The 15,647-nt window shown below is 41.5% G+C and overlaps 1 protein-coding gene across 1 annotated transcript in view; it reads left to right on the top strand.

Annotated features, from left to right (window-relative positions):
- ppil2 (peptidylprolyl isomerase (cyclophilin)-like 2) overlaps positions 1 to 14,310 on the top strand; it is a 30,956-nt gene extending 16,646 nt beyond the window's left edge. The window contains exons 13-20 of the mRNA XM_028997106.1: positions 3,050 to 3,139; positions 5,543 to 5,576; positions 8,125 to 8,242; positions 8,824 to 8,880; positions 9,839 to 9,911; positions 10,757 to 10,819; positions 11,652 to 11,791; positions 13,904 to 14,310. Coding sequence (XP_028852939.1) covers positions 3,050 to 3,139; positions 5,543 to 5,576; positions 8,125 to 8,242; positions 8,824 to 8,880; positions 9,839 to 9,911; positions 10,757 to 10,819; positions 11,652 to 11,791; positions 13,904 to 14,006 — 678 coding nt within the window. The 3' untranslated portion in view covers positions 14,007 to 14,310. The remainder of the gene's footprint in view (positions 1 to 3,049; positions 3,140 to 5,542; positions 5,577 to 8,124; positions 8,243 to 8,823; positions 8,881 to 9,838; positions 9,912 to 10,756; positions 10,820 to 11,651; positions 11,792 to 13,903) is intronic.
- The last annotated feature ends 1,337 nt before the right edge of the window (positions 14,311 to 15,647 follow it).

The following is a 15,647-nucleotide window of genomic DNA, read 5'->3' as shown; positions in this document are numbered from 1 at the left end:
CCACTAGTCTTCTACCACCCTGACTGACTGATGATACAAAGAGCATTAGCAGGATGGAACTCATCTACTTCACATAAGCTGAAGTTGAAGAAATAAGCTGAAGTTTATTTCTCAACTATGTTTGACAAATCATTGGCTGTCACTGGGAGGAAATTGTGGCTTTGTGTTTGATAGAAAATACATTTATTTTAGGTGTAACCATGCCTTTTAACAGAATATACAATAACAGTCCTACACATTTTTGGAAGAAAAAATACTTGTGTTGCAGTGATAAAAATTGTACTGCAACCTACGCTAGACATTTTTTTTGTTTTTCTATTTTGGAAAAAAAATGCTTGACTAGACCTGTCTGTACATTCTGTGGTACATGCTAATGAGGAGAGAGGTGGGATGAGGAGGAGAGCGGCCTATAGAAGTTGAGAGGGCATTTGCTGAAATGACGTCATCCACACCATTCACCAACCACAATGTTAGTCATAGACAGGATGTCGCATCCGTGTTTTTCCAGAAAAAATATAAATCCCCTTATGTCCCTTACAAGGGGACAAATTCCAGATCAGACCATCTGAGCTGCTGCTCTCTGATTGGTGAAGCTGAATGGCCAAGGCACTCTTTATACATATCGGCATTTGTAGCCACTGCAAGACATGGACAGGCTAGGGAATGTTATATAATCTCATAAAGTGCCATTTTCATGATATGGGGCTTTATTTAAAAAAAAAAAAAATGAAGCATAATAATAAGCATAATAATATTGGTAAATATTTAATAATTTTGTATTTAATATTTTTTAATTCTTTTAACACCTCTCCCGTTAATCCTTTTTTTCCACCCTTTTTTTTTCCTGCTTATCTTGGCCTCACATTAAACATGATCACCCAAATGTGTGTCCTTGTGTGCTCAAGTTTCATAAGCGCTTTGTGTTCACAGTGTGGAGTGTGTTTTGAAGCCAGACAGTGTTTTGGAAAACAGTGAAGCCTTTAAGGCCGCAAAGGAGCGGTCACTCCTACCACCCATTTTGTATTCATTTTGTACAGTTATTATCGAATTTGTATGGACTGAAAGCAAAATCCCAAATCTGACCTGACCTTTCTGTCAAAGTTCACAAACACAAAAGTGTTCTATTGATCCTATGGAAGCAAGTCTGTCTCTTTCTCTTCCTTGAAGAACACTTTTTAAACTATTTGGTTTAAAAGCAACCCTTTTACCGCTGTTTTGTCACCAGTCCTGTACAGACAGTGCGAAGGCCAATAGATTAAGTACAATAGGTCTGTTCCAGAGCTGTAAACTCTTCTCTAACTCTGACTGCCTCTTGCTGACTTCAATCTAATTCCTGTGAAAATGACATCTCAGCAGTACCCGTTCTCAAACATATTTATACACAGGCAAAGAACTTGTTGCTCTTTATAGAAATTGTGTATTTACAATCCGTTCCATAATTAAATTGAAATAATACAATATAGGTATCTTCACTGATTACAGATTATTGGCAGATCCACCTTCTTTCCTCCTTGCCAGCATTTTGATGCTGAGTGCACCCTTGAGAGTTTGCTGCTTCAGTGTTAGTTGTTTCTGTGGTGTGTTGAATTATAAGTAGAAGCATTTTATACGTTTCAAGGGCTTATATTGCAATTCGCCCTGACATGCTGTCAATCAACTTCTGGGCCGACTCCTGACTGATGGCAACCCATTCCTTTATAATCAGTGCTTGGAGTTTGTCAGAATTTGTGAGTTTTTGTATGTTCACCCGCCTCTCGAGGATTGACCACAAGTTCTCATTTGGATTAAAATTTCAATGTGTTGTTCCCCGAGCCACTAAGTTATCACTTGGGCCTTATGGCACGTTGCTCAATCAGGCTGCAAAAGGCATTGTTCTTCACCAAATTGTTCTTTGATGGTTGGGAGAAGTTGCTGTTGGAGGATGTTTTGGTACCGTTCTTTTTTCATGGCTGTATTCTTTGGCAAAATTCGGTGAGCCCACTCCCTTGCATGAAAAGCAGCCTCACACATGAATGGTCTCAGGATGCTTTACTGTTGGCACAAGACAGGACTGATGGTAGCATTCATGTTTTCTTCTCTGGACATTTTCTCTGGATCATTTTTCCAGATGCCCCAAACAATCAGAAAGGGCCTTCATCAGGCAAAATGACTCAGCAGTCCAATCCCTGTACTTTTTGCAGAGGATCAGTCTGTCCTTCTTGGAGAGAAGAGGCTTCTTTGCTGCCCTTCTTGACACCAGGCCATCCTCCCAAAGTCTTCTCCTCACTGCATGCAGATGCCCGCACACCTGCCTGCTGCCATTCCCGAGCAAGCTCTGCACTGGTGGCACCCCGATACAGCAGCTGAATCCTCTTTAGGAGACTGTCCTGGCGCTTGCTGTACTTTCTTGGGTGCTCTGAAGCCTTCTTCACAACACTTGAACATCTCTCTTTGCATTTATGATCTGATAAATGGTTGGTTTTAGGTGCATTTTTAGTATCAGCAATATCCTTCTACCTCAATCAACGTGACAGAATGATTTTTCAGCCTTGTGCTCCTTGTGTTAACGAGAGAAACACTGAAATGATCTCAGCAGGTCCTTTTGCTGCAGGTATGAAATGCAGTGGAAATGGGGTATTATGTTCATTTTCATGAACAAGAGGGACTTTGAAATTCATCTGATCACTCTTCATAACATTCTGGAGTATATGCAAATTGCCATGACTATACATGCAACCATTGTTAATGCCTTGAATGTATGAAATACCTCATAATAAAAATATATCCTGTGTCATTTTGTTGAAGTGTACCTCAAAATCACCACAAAGCATTGTGCTTTCACCAGTCTTGTAGTTTTCTTTTTTTCAGTAATGATTTGGTAAGCCTGGTGACAGCATTTTTGAGTCAGTTTGACATCACAGCACCTAAACTGGCCTCATCATTGTTCTAAATTTAAGGAATACAAGGCCAAACATTTCCCTGTCTGTAATTTATGAAAAATGAAAATCAAATATTTTGTTTATTTTATCCCATCTTCTGATGTGTTTTTTTTTTTTTTTTTCCATCTCAGGTCCCCAAGGCTGGAGAGAATTTTCTTAAGCTCTGCAAAAAGGGTTATTACGATGGGACCATTTTCCATCGATCCATCCGGAACTTCATGGTAAGCCAGTACATTTTTGTCCGGGTTTGAGAACTACACGTCCTTTTGCAGCAGTGTTCATATTCAACATTGGATAAGGAATTGTCAGAAGGGTTAAAAAACCCAGCCAGCGCTGACCACGGGGACATTCTTACCTCACACTTGTGCATGTGCGCTATTGTGTAACCATGAAATGTCAAGCCAGTGTGTTATAAAGACTACAGCCAGTGCGGTCCTCAACCTTGCCGCACCGCCGGCACAGCCCGTGCATGAAGAGATGCCACCGGGCCGGCCCACGTGAGCAGGTGTAATTATGGGATCTGATCAGTAATGAGAATGGCACGAGGTGGGTGTGAGCGTTTATTTATACCAGGTGCTTCTGTTCCTGCAGAAGCGGGAAGTAAAATGCCGTGGTGGTAGATCATTTTTTGCCGCCGACGATATTGTTATTACTGTCCATATGAGTGCAGGGCAGCCAAGCATATGACTGGTGTCTCACTCCGCTAATGTGAGAGGAGCTTCACCGGCTTAAAGGGACAGTCCAGATTTTTGTCAACATTTATATTTGTCAACTTGCTATTAGTCCGACAAGTACAGCTTTTTAAAAGCCTTGCTTTCTTGGTGCGCACTACGAGCGCTATACTCCGTTTCACCTCTTCCGCATCCATTTTCGCATGTCTTTCTCTGGACAAACTGCACAGCTATCACTGCCTGGAGAGCGGAAAACATCTTAAAAGATCCTTCACGCCCTACTCATGACCTGTTCCAACTGCTGACCTGTTCCTGTTGCCACTAGGGCACTTTTTTCTTTTTAACGTCCAATATAAAATTATAGGTATTACTATATACTTCCTTATTTGTATATTTTTCAAATATATTAGATATATTTTGTAGATATCTCTGTTACACAGGGACTGCACCTAATTTCATTGTACTTGTTACAATGACAATGAAGATATTCTGATTCTTATTATTAAAAGAAATCGATGGTGGTCGAGAATTGCAAATCAAATGAAAAACATTTCATTTAAAAAATTTAGTAAAACTAATTTCACAACATATGAGAAACTTTTGTAAACCACGAAAGAAATTTACAAGCAGCAAATTATACGGAAAGAATAGACCTGAAGTTCATGTTTGCTGAGTGCTCGGTTACTGCGTGAGCTGGACCCGAGCTGAGCCTGAATAAAATGGGCTCATAAACATGGGCCCAGAATTTACAGCTCTACTTGCTATAATGCATATTCAGACCAGAGGCTCAGACAGGGACTGACAGATGTCCTTCTCAATCTTTATGTAGGGATAATCTCTGGCTGGGATGAATTTGGTGTCTGTGTCATTCCTATCAGGTCAGATCTTCATAGGATGTGAAAAGAAACACTGCTGCGTTTAAAACATTAGTTTTGACAAACACTAATTTGACAAAGTTGCAGATTCAAAGCCCACTTGCATTACCCTGCGATATCTGTAGGGTGCTGATAGGAACTGTATTTGCGAAATATGATTTAATGTTGCAGCTGTGCTCTCTAGCCACATATCTATTTGATTTTTGCCCAGATGTTAAGAGGGTGGACCGTTCTTGGTGGTGGACTGGGTCAGAATGGGACAGAAAGGTTTCTTCCATGAGAATTTACTTTTTTTTTCTTTTTTTTTTTATCAATATTATGTATTGATGGAGATGTGAACACTTTTATACAGTGCATCTTTTTTGCTTTTATTCAGAAATTATAGTGACTTTTTTTTTTTTTTTTTTTTTTTTATTGCAAAAAATCCTTTAATATACAATCTGTACTGCAATATCATTATCATACTATCTCCCCCCACCCATAGCTGAAGTGTTAAGATAACTGTTCAAGGCAACAGCTGGGCTTTAGTTTCTGCAGAAACACATGGTGTTAGGTGTGTTTAATGAAATGGGATTGGACAGACATAATGGCCATTAGCTATGGCTGAAAAAACAGCAAGTTTAATCAAGTGTGTTCAGTTTTACAAGGTGCAAACAGGGGATTTAAAAAAAAGAAGAAGAAATCAATAATTGAGTTATGGTGTTGTCTGACTCTGTGGACCCAGAACCTTTACCCATCACTCCTGTGGGCAGCACCTATAACTCCTATGTGCCCATCTGTGTGCAAGGAATCTGCACTTTATCTGCTCCAGTATCTGTTATAAGACTTGTGTTTGAATATGAAGGGCTCGTGCACAGGTCTGAAAAGTCTGACGAAAGTGTGGAATTTGCATATTTATTTATTTTAAATGGGTGCAGACCAGATTTTATCCAGTGGATTCTAACAGAACCCATCAGTCATGCATACAGCATGAAATAAATGTCCATGAACAAACAGCCTGCAGAAATGACTAGAAATCTGTATAATTTTGCTGTTTGTAGTCTGTATAACGCAGCATCCTGCTGTCTCTTCTTTCCAGATCCAAGGGGGAGATCCCACTGGTACAGGAACAGGTAAGGAGTTTAATGAGATGCTTTTTAACTACAGGACTACTGTCCGATGGTTGCGTAACGTAAAGATTAGAACTATAAGCCGTGCTAGTGTAAATGTGAATAGGGAGGTCTGTGTGCTCGGCTGGATGGTCAGCAGTTAATGGGATTGAGTCCCTGGTCTTAACGTCTGTTCCGTTAATCTCACTTGAGAAATGAAGGAAACTGTAGGAAATGTAAAGACTGTTTTGAGCCCAACACACAAAGAATGGGGCAGGATTTGAAAAAACGTGTTTGAATATGTGAAAGAAAGGTAGCAATGATTGTATGTTTTTGTCTATTTCATCCATTGTCCTACAGTTTCTCACATTTGTTGTATGCACGTATAGATCTGTAGTAATATCTAAATCTAGGAGAGGATGAGCGAACTACCCACCAAGTCTGCTTTCTATTGTATAACACCATGTATATACGGCTTGGAACAGACAAATGAATAAATAAATATGGTTTACTGGTCATGAATGAAATTTCCATGGACTCCATGGTTCTGAATTCATAATTTATTTCGAAAACCTCTTGACAGCATTGTGCTGTTACACAACAAAGCGTGCAAAAGTGTTTAACTATTATATATATTTTAATACACTGTCCATTTCCACATCATTCACAATGTAAATGACTCCCCGTTCAAATTCCCCTAACTCCCAAACACAAGCCTCGCTTATGGCGTTCCTATTTTCACACTTCTCAGTGCTGGAGTCGCGCTGTAACATGATAACGTCCCGCCCCTCTCACCAGAGACACTGCGTCCGTGGGAACGTGCGGCCTTTGAGCGTCACGGTCCTGTGCAGGTAGCCCCCTCCTCAGGCAGCTGGTGCGGGTCACCTTGATGCTGCTGTTGATCACGATGATGATGCAGGGGGTGGTCCCACAGAGCCCTGCTGACATCACTACTGATGCCTCTGCTTTTCCTGGCGGCCAGTGAAATGTCCTGTGAAGCCTTGGTGAAAGTGCATTCTGAACCTTTTCTCGGGTTCATTCAGAGGATGCGTGTGTGTATTAACCCTGCCTGAGAGCGTAATTGCCTCCTGTTGGAAGTGGCAGCCCACCGCACAGCTTTAACCTCGGTTTGTTTGACGTGGGGAATGCCGGCTCTGTAATTACGGCTCATTTGGATGGTCGTCTGCGCTCTACATGTAAAGATCTCGCCGCACTTACCATGCGCTCATCGGAGCGTCTGGCCCAACCCAGTTATTACTGCCTTTAAGTCTTTTGTCTAATCCTCAGGGGCTTTTGTGCTTTGAGAACAGAAACCTGGTTCTACTGATGGTTCTTTGGAGATAACCAGAACTGCTGATCGTGGGCTGCAATATTCCGTGGAAAACCTTCCAGTTCCCACCCGAACGTGAACTGGATCATCAGTTGTGATGTCGTTTCTTGGCTCCGATCTGTCCCTGCTCATTTGAAAAGGGTTTAATAATTTCTCTTGCAAAATGGTTACTTTAGGAACATTTTGGGTCTGGTATATAATAATATAATAATAACAATACTTATCTTTATCTAACATTTCCTTTTTTACTATTTTTGTATATATTTTATTTAAGTGTTTTTTTTGGATTGTCAGACCAGTGTCATGTTACAGTTTGTTCTTATGGAGATTTGTCGTTTGTTAGCTCAGCATGCAGAAAATCATCCCCTTCCCCTTAATCAAGGCAGTTGTACAGCGTAAATGTCACAAAGGTCATAAATAATGCAGAAATGGCACACCTCAGGGTGTTTATTGCCACGTGCCACTTTTAACAGGAGGAGCGGTGGGTTGTAAAAGCGGCCCAGCGGGGATGGGGCTTCTACGGGGATGGGGCTTCTACGGGGAGTGGCGCTAAAACTCTGTTCAGGGTGTAGAAACAGCTTAATGAGGCAGCAAAGATGCTTTTAAATGACTTTGCCTGGGTTTCTCTGAACTTCATGGCGCTATATAAGGGGCTTTTATGAATGTAAGATTTTACTCATCAGAATTCTTGAGTAAAAGTTCTGCTAAAGTTCTGTTGTTGGAGTACCATGAAATACCACTTGTTTATGGCACATGTATTGATATACTACAGGAAGTAGGGGCATGACTGCATGAGCTGTCAGTCACTGCTTGTCAGAAAAAATTTGGATGGATAGTCATTGGATCAGACTAAGGGTTCAAGTCCCTTCACCGTTGACCCTTTGGAAGTGTCTCCAGGGGGACTGGCCCTATAACTATGGGCTGTAAGTTTCTCTGGATAAGGGTGCCTGGTAAATGCTGTAACTGTGAATTACTCTCAAACACAATTGTCTGGGTGAATTAGTTCCAATTCTCCAAAATAAGGATGTCTTTATTAAATCAGGACCTCCTTCATTGTCACTGTTGTCATTTTACAACAAAAGTGCTTTCATTTCTGCGTTGTTTATGAAATGGAAGTGCGTATTAAATTAGAAATATTAAAGACACTGTTACTATCTTTTTCCCATCGGTATTTAAGAGACATGAGACTATCCAAGATGCAGCATAAAGTGTATTGTTCTCTCTTTTTTTTTTTTTTTCCAGGAGGGGAATCATTCTGGGGGAAACCATTTAGAGACGAGTTCCGGCCAAACCTGTCCCACACGGGCCGTGGGATCCTCAGCATGGCCAACTCTGGTCCCAACACCAACAAGTCCCAGTTGTGAGTCCTCCACCAATCGCAGCATTTTGTCAGTGCCTCTCCTCTCCTGCTTTTTTCTTTGCATCCAGATGTTTTTCCATGTATTTTCTGTAAGTGCCTTCGTCTCCCTCCGCCTGTGTCTTTTGGAGCGGAGCGAAAGGAGCCACTTTCTGTTGCCTCCGCATGAATGAGCATAGACGCGGTGAGTCGGTCTGCCGGGGTCAGGAGGACACGGGAGCCTCACCCTGCGTCTGCCACACCCGCTGCAGCCGCACGGGAAACTAGGACACCCCAGATAGCTGCGTTTAATGTCAACTCATTGATTTGTTGTTTTTGACACTGACACTGATTGGCTGTAGAATTCAGGCATGTCAAGTGTCAGGGGGATGGCCACTGGATTTACTTTACTTTACTTTACCTTTATCAGGCACACAGATAGATTTAAATGCTGCATGGTAGTAAGCTAGGTACTAAGCGATGATGACTAACGGTACCAGGTACCGCTAGAATATAGTTTTCAAGAAGAACTGGATTTATTAGGAAATTTTAATGCCGTGCATTGTAATGTTATATAGAGAAACTGTCGTCTCCCATTTTTTCAGCTTCATCACCTTCCGTTCCTGCACCTACCTGGACCGGAAACACACTGTGTTTGGAAGGTAAAACTTCTTTTTTTTTTTTTTTTTTTTTTTTTTTTTTTTTTTTTGCTGTAGGTTTGTTGTTGCTATCTTCTAAATGGGAAAAATATATATGATTTATATATAAAATAAACTAGTCACACAATATCTCAACCGAGAATATGTGAATTCATTATTTTACAGGCGTTTCCAACCTTGCATACACAGGGAATATTAATTAAGTTTATATTTAAATTTATATTATATATTACATTTAAAATATGGTTTCATATTTTTACTGACTTGCTTGTGGAAATCATTTAATCATTTTATATCATGACGAGGCATGACGAGCCAATAGAAGTTGAGCAGGGCTTCGCGGCAATTATGTCATCAACACCATTCACAAACCACAATGTTTGGCGCAAACAGGAAGTTGTGTCTGTGTTTGTCGAGGAAAAAAATTAATCCCTTTATGACTACATAAGGGGACAAATTCCAGATCCGACTGTCTGAGCTGCCACTCTGTGAACGGCGAAGCAGAATGAACTCGTATTAATGTTAAATAATCTCACAAAGTGACGTTTTGTCAGTGATCTGATTTCTCAGAGCCCCGCTCAGATGAACCTGTGCCAGTGTAACTGCAGCTGGGTTTTTGTGTTCAGATGGGTTATTTTTACCTCTCGGGTGTCTAAGTGTGTTTTATTTGGCCACTTGTCTGCTGTCATGACTTTCTGCTAATGTCCGTGTGCTGGCCTAGAAAAGTGGCAAAATGTGTGTAGGATCGGACAGTCAGACGGGCTTCAGGGGGAGGCTGTCGGAGAATCCTGCGAGCGCGTTTCTCCTTCCCTCAGATTGTGACACCTTTTACTCGTTTAATAAGGTGGTGTGTGTGTGTGTGTGTGTGTGTGTGTGTGTTTGGAGAAATTGATGCCAATTTTAGTCACAATTCTTTCCCCATCTTCTCTTCTTCTTTTTTTTTTTTTTAATTCCCTCACAGAGTGGTTGGAGGATTTGAGGCTCTCACAGCCATGGAGAACGTGGAGAGTGATACTAAAACAGACCGTCCCAAGGTGCTCCTCTGTACCATGGCGTTAAATCTGCAGCCACTCTTTGTTTGTCACAGTTTGCAAATATTCCCATCAGACGTGTGATATTATTACACCTCACAGGTATTTTTAAACTGCCGGCCGAACAGGTATTAGGTCGTCAGAGCCACGCCCCTCGTTGTGTACATTCCACCAACTATTTGTGGGCGTGTACAGGGTGCCCTCACTGACCAGTCAAATTAACAATGAGAAGTATGTACAGTGGTGCTTTGCATTCAATTTACACTGCACCTCCACCAAAGATGCAAACACAGGCAGGTTGGTCACAAGCTAGACTGGTTGGGGAAGGAATGTTGACCCACTGAGAAGGAATGCTGCAGTAGCCAAAAGGAAAATATTTTAATTCCCTCAGATTTAGATTGGTATATATGAATAACTCATACATTACAAAATAATAGCTTTTCCTTTTTTGTTGAATCAGTTTCATAAAATCACGGTTGCGATGGACAAAACACAACCGAGAAAAATGAATATACAAGAAACATAAATTTATTTGGCCATAGAACCTATAATATACTCGGGGCAATAAATATGATTTTTTAAAAAAAAAATTTATTATTGGGAATACCTTAATCCTCACCTGGTGTAAGCGTGCATACATCTGAGGATCAGTGCTGTGGTGGGAGGAGTTTGTACATGTTTTGCTGTAAATACTTTTACTGCAGTGGAGAGGGAGCAGCAGAAATTGCATGAATGAAGTCGATCAACAGCAATTTTCTGTTCGGTAGAGATAATGATTTCCTCAAAGGCTGTGGTTTTAATCTGCCGCTGATTACTTGGTCCTCCCATCTTTTCTGATCCAATCCCAGAGCGAGATTAAGCTGCTCACCGCCAGCGTGTTCGTGGATCCGTATGAAGAGGCCGATGCACAGGTCAGTCAGTGTGTGTGTGGGTGGATGTTTTACTCATCCTCACTAGGGAAAATGCTTAATGAAAGATAAGTAATGAATTATTATTATTAAGAAGACACTGTGATGAACCCAAGTAGTTTTACATTTAGGTAGTTACACATTTTTCCATTTCATGGTCATATTTGGTGCGTGTGTGTGCGAGTCTGGTCTGGTCACACTCTGTGAACTGTGTGCTGGTGCAGATGTTTAGCACAGATAAGGCTACGCTGGTTTGTTTTGACTGGACTATAAATACGTTATTGTGCAGTTCTCCTGACACATACAGACATGGCAGTGCTGTCCTTGTAAGTCTAAAGCTCTGTTGCCGTGACGATCCTGCCTCTGATACCATTGTTGGGCATAGTTATTGTTTACACTTTTTGGTCATGTTGACATATATGTTTATCATATAAGATGTCAAAGTGCCCTGTTCTGTGCAGAGTGGGTCTTTTATTCTTTGTTTAGGTGGGGGATCTTCTCATATAGACAGGAATTCATGATGTTTCAGTAACGTGAGGATATGTGCACTACGCTGCAGTCAGGAAAAAAAACATTTATTAAAATGAAGTTTCAGAATTAGCATTTTAATAGTTAATATCATGAATATGGAAAATATATAAGAGTGTGTGTGTGACATTGTTCACATTTTCTTGCACTTTCCTGTTTTTTGTGGTGGTTAAAATAAACAAGCTATTTACTTTTGACCACTGGGTTTAACCCTAAACCTAGGGTTAAAAGTTTTTATATTATTTCAATGAGTGTATATTTACCACAATGATTTAATGCATGGAATCGTGTGTGCTTTGTGCTTTAGATTGCAGTAGAGAGGGAGAAGGAGACCCGCAGGCTTGAGGAGGAGAAAGCTCTGTTTGCCCCTGTTACGAAGCCAAAAGCTGAGCAACAGCCCAAGACCTTCAGACCTGGTGTGGGCAAATATATCAACATGGCCGCCACGTAAGTCATCTTTCCTCGTTCACTCCTACATACTCCCTTTCCCTCTCCGTACCATCCTCACCTTGGCTGTGTGGGCCATCTGGGGTTTAGACTAGGGAAAGCCATGGTGTTGGGAAGGAAAAGTGAGTGAGTCATAGGTGAAGGTGTGAGGTGAACTGGAACAGATGAATAGAGGGTCCACACCTTAAAACTGATTACTTTGCTGCCACATTACATCCTGAGTTCAATGGGAAATTCCCAAATTTCCCAGATTTACTCCTGGAAACACTTGGAGCAAAATTACGAGCGCTTGCTTGTGATGTATGAGAAATGTCTGCCAGAAACACAGTGGACAATACCTTGTGTGACTATGAGATGTTTCTTCCATGTGGAGGATTGTTCCTGATCACAGTAATTTATATATAGTGTCAAGTTAGCATGGTAAAGTTTTTAATTTATATATATATATATATATATGTGTGTGTGTGTGTGTGTGTGTGTGTGTGTGTGTGTGTGTATGCACTTTGTATACTTTAATGATTCATCTTTTGCTTGCAGGTATATATTATTTTCAAATAGAGCCACACTGTTACAGAGTTGCTCAAAAACAGGAGCTAAACAGGAGCTATGTTAAAAAAAAAGGATGATGATGCAAATAAACTATATCAGTCAGAAATTAAAAAAAGGCAACTGGCTGAACCACTCTCGGAACTCAATTTCTCTTATGGAGCAGAACAGAGAGAGCGGGTATGGTCAGAATGGAACTGCGTGGATAAAATAGGCTGCATGAAGATTCTGCTTCACACTGTAAAGAAAAAAAAATACTGCCAGAGCAACAGAGCAGAGGCCACAGAACAAAATTCCCCAACCGTAGTCCTTCGCAATGCGGTTTGGTCATTTTAGTTCCTTGTGTTTTTTGTAAGGATGTTACTGTTTGCGTTGCTGCTTTTTGCTCTGTCAACCTTCTGAATAATTGCAGCAGTGATTCTGACAAACGATCTTCCCATTAAGCATTTAGAAAACAAAATAGTGTAAGGTTCTTCAATAAAGTAATAATCCTTACTGTATAGATACATTTTAATGGTGCCGTGTGTAAAACCTTGAGGATTTTAACTTATTTCAGCCATTTTAACAGTATTTCAGCAATACCTAGTTGGGCAATTTGCGCAGATCCGGTACTGACAGGGTTTACTTTTACGTAAACGTCTGAGCTCAGAACCGTGTTATTCTGTTGCTAAGCACTATCGCCTTGTGAGGTACAGAGTGGTATTACAGGCTGAGCTCTGGCTAGCTGGTTGGCACTCTGTACCTGATCTGAACAGACTGCACGATTGGGTTTTTCTGAAATACTGAATCCTTTAGGTGGAGATTTTTTTTACACACTGCACCTGTTAATGTCTTAACTTTGATCTCTTTAGTCCACATTACACACTATGGCATTCAGAACTGAACTATTTCTGACCAACGGACTCAACCATGACAAGATATAGGTGAGACAGTAGTGCAGGACCAGTTTGCATCATGGGTTTAGAAGTGAAGCAGATAGGCTGCTGTGGTTAGGGCAGAGCCTCACACAGTGCCCTGGAGGCAGGAGAGTGTGGGGGCTCCTGAGGAGCCTGGCAGGGGCATCTTAATTAGTGCTGAGGAGACCCCATTGAGCACCGGTATTGACAGCTGCTCCCACACCGTACCTGCTGCCTCAGAATGAGACTTGTCTGTGTGAGCGTGTCTATGTTTGTGACCGATTTTGTTGTGTCTGGGTATGAAGCTTTGTGTGTGTGTGTGTGTGTGTGTGTGTGTGTGTGTGTGTGTGTGTGCACTTTCAAAAGTCCCTTTTTGGTCCCTAAAAAAAAAAAAATCTTATTTTTTTGTGTTCTGTCTGCTATCATTTGTAATAATAAAAAAAAGCTAAATAATAATAAAACCGCTTATACATTTATCTGAACAGAAGAACAAGCAAAAAGAAATGTTAATAAAATCGTTTTTTTTGTTTTTGCATTCCTTGTGGCAGTGAAGGAGTGTATATGTTCTCACCTTCTGTCCAGTTGCATCTGTTTGTTCTCCCTGGCCTCTCTCGTGTTCTCATTACGCTTAGTCCACTTGGTTTACGGTCAAAACGGTTTCCCCCTTCAGGAAGCGCTCTGCAGCGAATGACGATAGCAAACCCTCCACCAGCGAAGCCGCTGTCAAGAAGCCCAAAGGCAGAACCGGGTTCGGGGACTTCAGCTCCTGGTAAAACCAGTTCCAGGGCAACGTCATTATCTCCCTGTCTTCAAAACTGTCCTTTTCCGACCTCGAGTGACCCACAGGACCAGGGAAGGTGGAGGGGATGGAGACAGCATTTGGTTTGATTTCCATCTCTAGTTTCACGTTTGTATTGAGTGCTGTTTACTCTCTCTGGTGTCCTCGCTACCTTCACTTTTATTTTTGTAAATCATTGATTTTTAAAGTCACATATATCTTGTTTTGTAAAAACAAAAAATTACCATCGTTCATCTGCAGTCTATTGTCATTTTTGTTGTAATAAATTTTCACTTTCACACCTGAGTATTTTTTTTTTTTTAATGGAAAAACAAATAGCGTGAGGCTTGTTCACCAGGTAAGGCGTCCTCCATTACATACATAAACAGGAAAGAATCATCATCATCATCATCTCTGTCTCCTAACTGCCACTTTTTTTAATGTGGTTCCTCCCAATTCCTCATTCTGGATTTATTTTAATAAATCAGTCAATACGCCAAACACACACAAACATCATTAAAAGCAGTGGGGACTTTTAATGGAAAGGAAGCTACCCCGTAATCAGAAGGTTGCCGGTTCGAATTCTGATCCGCCAAGGTGCCACTGAGGTGCCACCGGGCAAAGTACCGTCCCCACACACTGCTCCCCGGGCGCCTGTCCTGCTTCCCACTACTCACCAAGGGTGACTGTTAAAAGCAGAGGACACATTTCGTTGTGTCACCGTGTGCTGTGCTGCAGTTTTTCACAATGACAATCACTTCACTAAGGATTAGTCTCTCCTGTTTAATGGATTTCAATATATTGCCTTGAGGACTGCTGTTCGCAGTACCGGTTTTAAAGTATGGAAAACACGCTTGCCATGCAATGGCTGCACTGAGCAGCAGAAATGCAGCCTTGGAGCCGGTTCACTATTCTCTGCCCCATCTGGGTCCACATCTGATGCCTCTTCACTTGGATCTTTTTCTTATTTCTCTTATGTCCTTCACACTTTTGTTACTGAGCTGCAAGCTCATGCCTCTTTTGTTTTTTTTTGGGGGGGGGGGGGGGGGGGGGTTTGTGTGGGTGCTGGTTTCCACCTTGGTGTATTTTTCTTCAACAGGCCAACAAGGTAATGGCCTCATACGGAAGCTGTTATCTCAGAGCAGTAACTTGTGGTTGGTAGGGTCGAGTATTACTACACTGAAAGTGAAGGGATTGTCACATGTGATACACAGCACACAGTGAAATTTGTCCTCTGCATTTAACCCATCACCCTGAGTGAGCAGGCGTCCAAGGAGCAGTGTGTGGGTGCGGTGCTTTCCTCAGTGGCACCTTGGCGGATCGGGATTCGAACCGGGCCGCTTCCTTAACCACTAGGCCACCACTGCCCCAGCACTACCTGCCTCAGACCGGCCCTGCCTCTGACCGGCAAGAATGAATCACATTTGCATTGTGTTAATGCAAGTAACCCAGTAAGTCACGTCTAAACACTATGTACTCAGATGATTCCATCCCTTTAATATGATTTGCTGAGAATCAGTAGAGCTGATACCGTGACCATATCCTGCTTTATTGACTATACATTGTAGTTAAGAGCTGACTGACCCACACCATATGATTGAAAATGGAAGTATGTGTCTCTGAGGTTAAAATAAAA

The sequence above is a fragment of the Denticeps clupeoides genome, chromosome 11, assembly GCF_900700375.1.
Source record: "Denticeps clupeoides chromosome 11, fDenClu1.1, whole genome shotgun sequence".
Taxonomy (NCBI): domain Eukaryota; kingdom Metazoa; phylum Chordata; class Actinopteri; order Clupeiformes; family Denticipitidae; genus Denticeps; species Denticeps clupeoides.
Note: the sequence above shows the minus strand (reverse complement) of the source record. Positions and strands in the feature narration are given on the sequence as shown.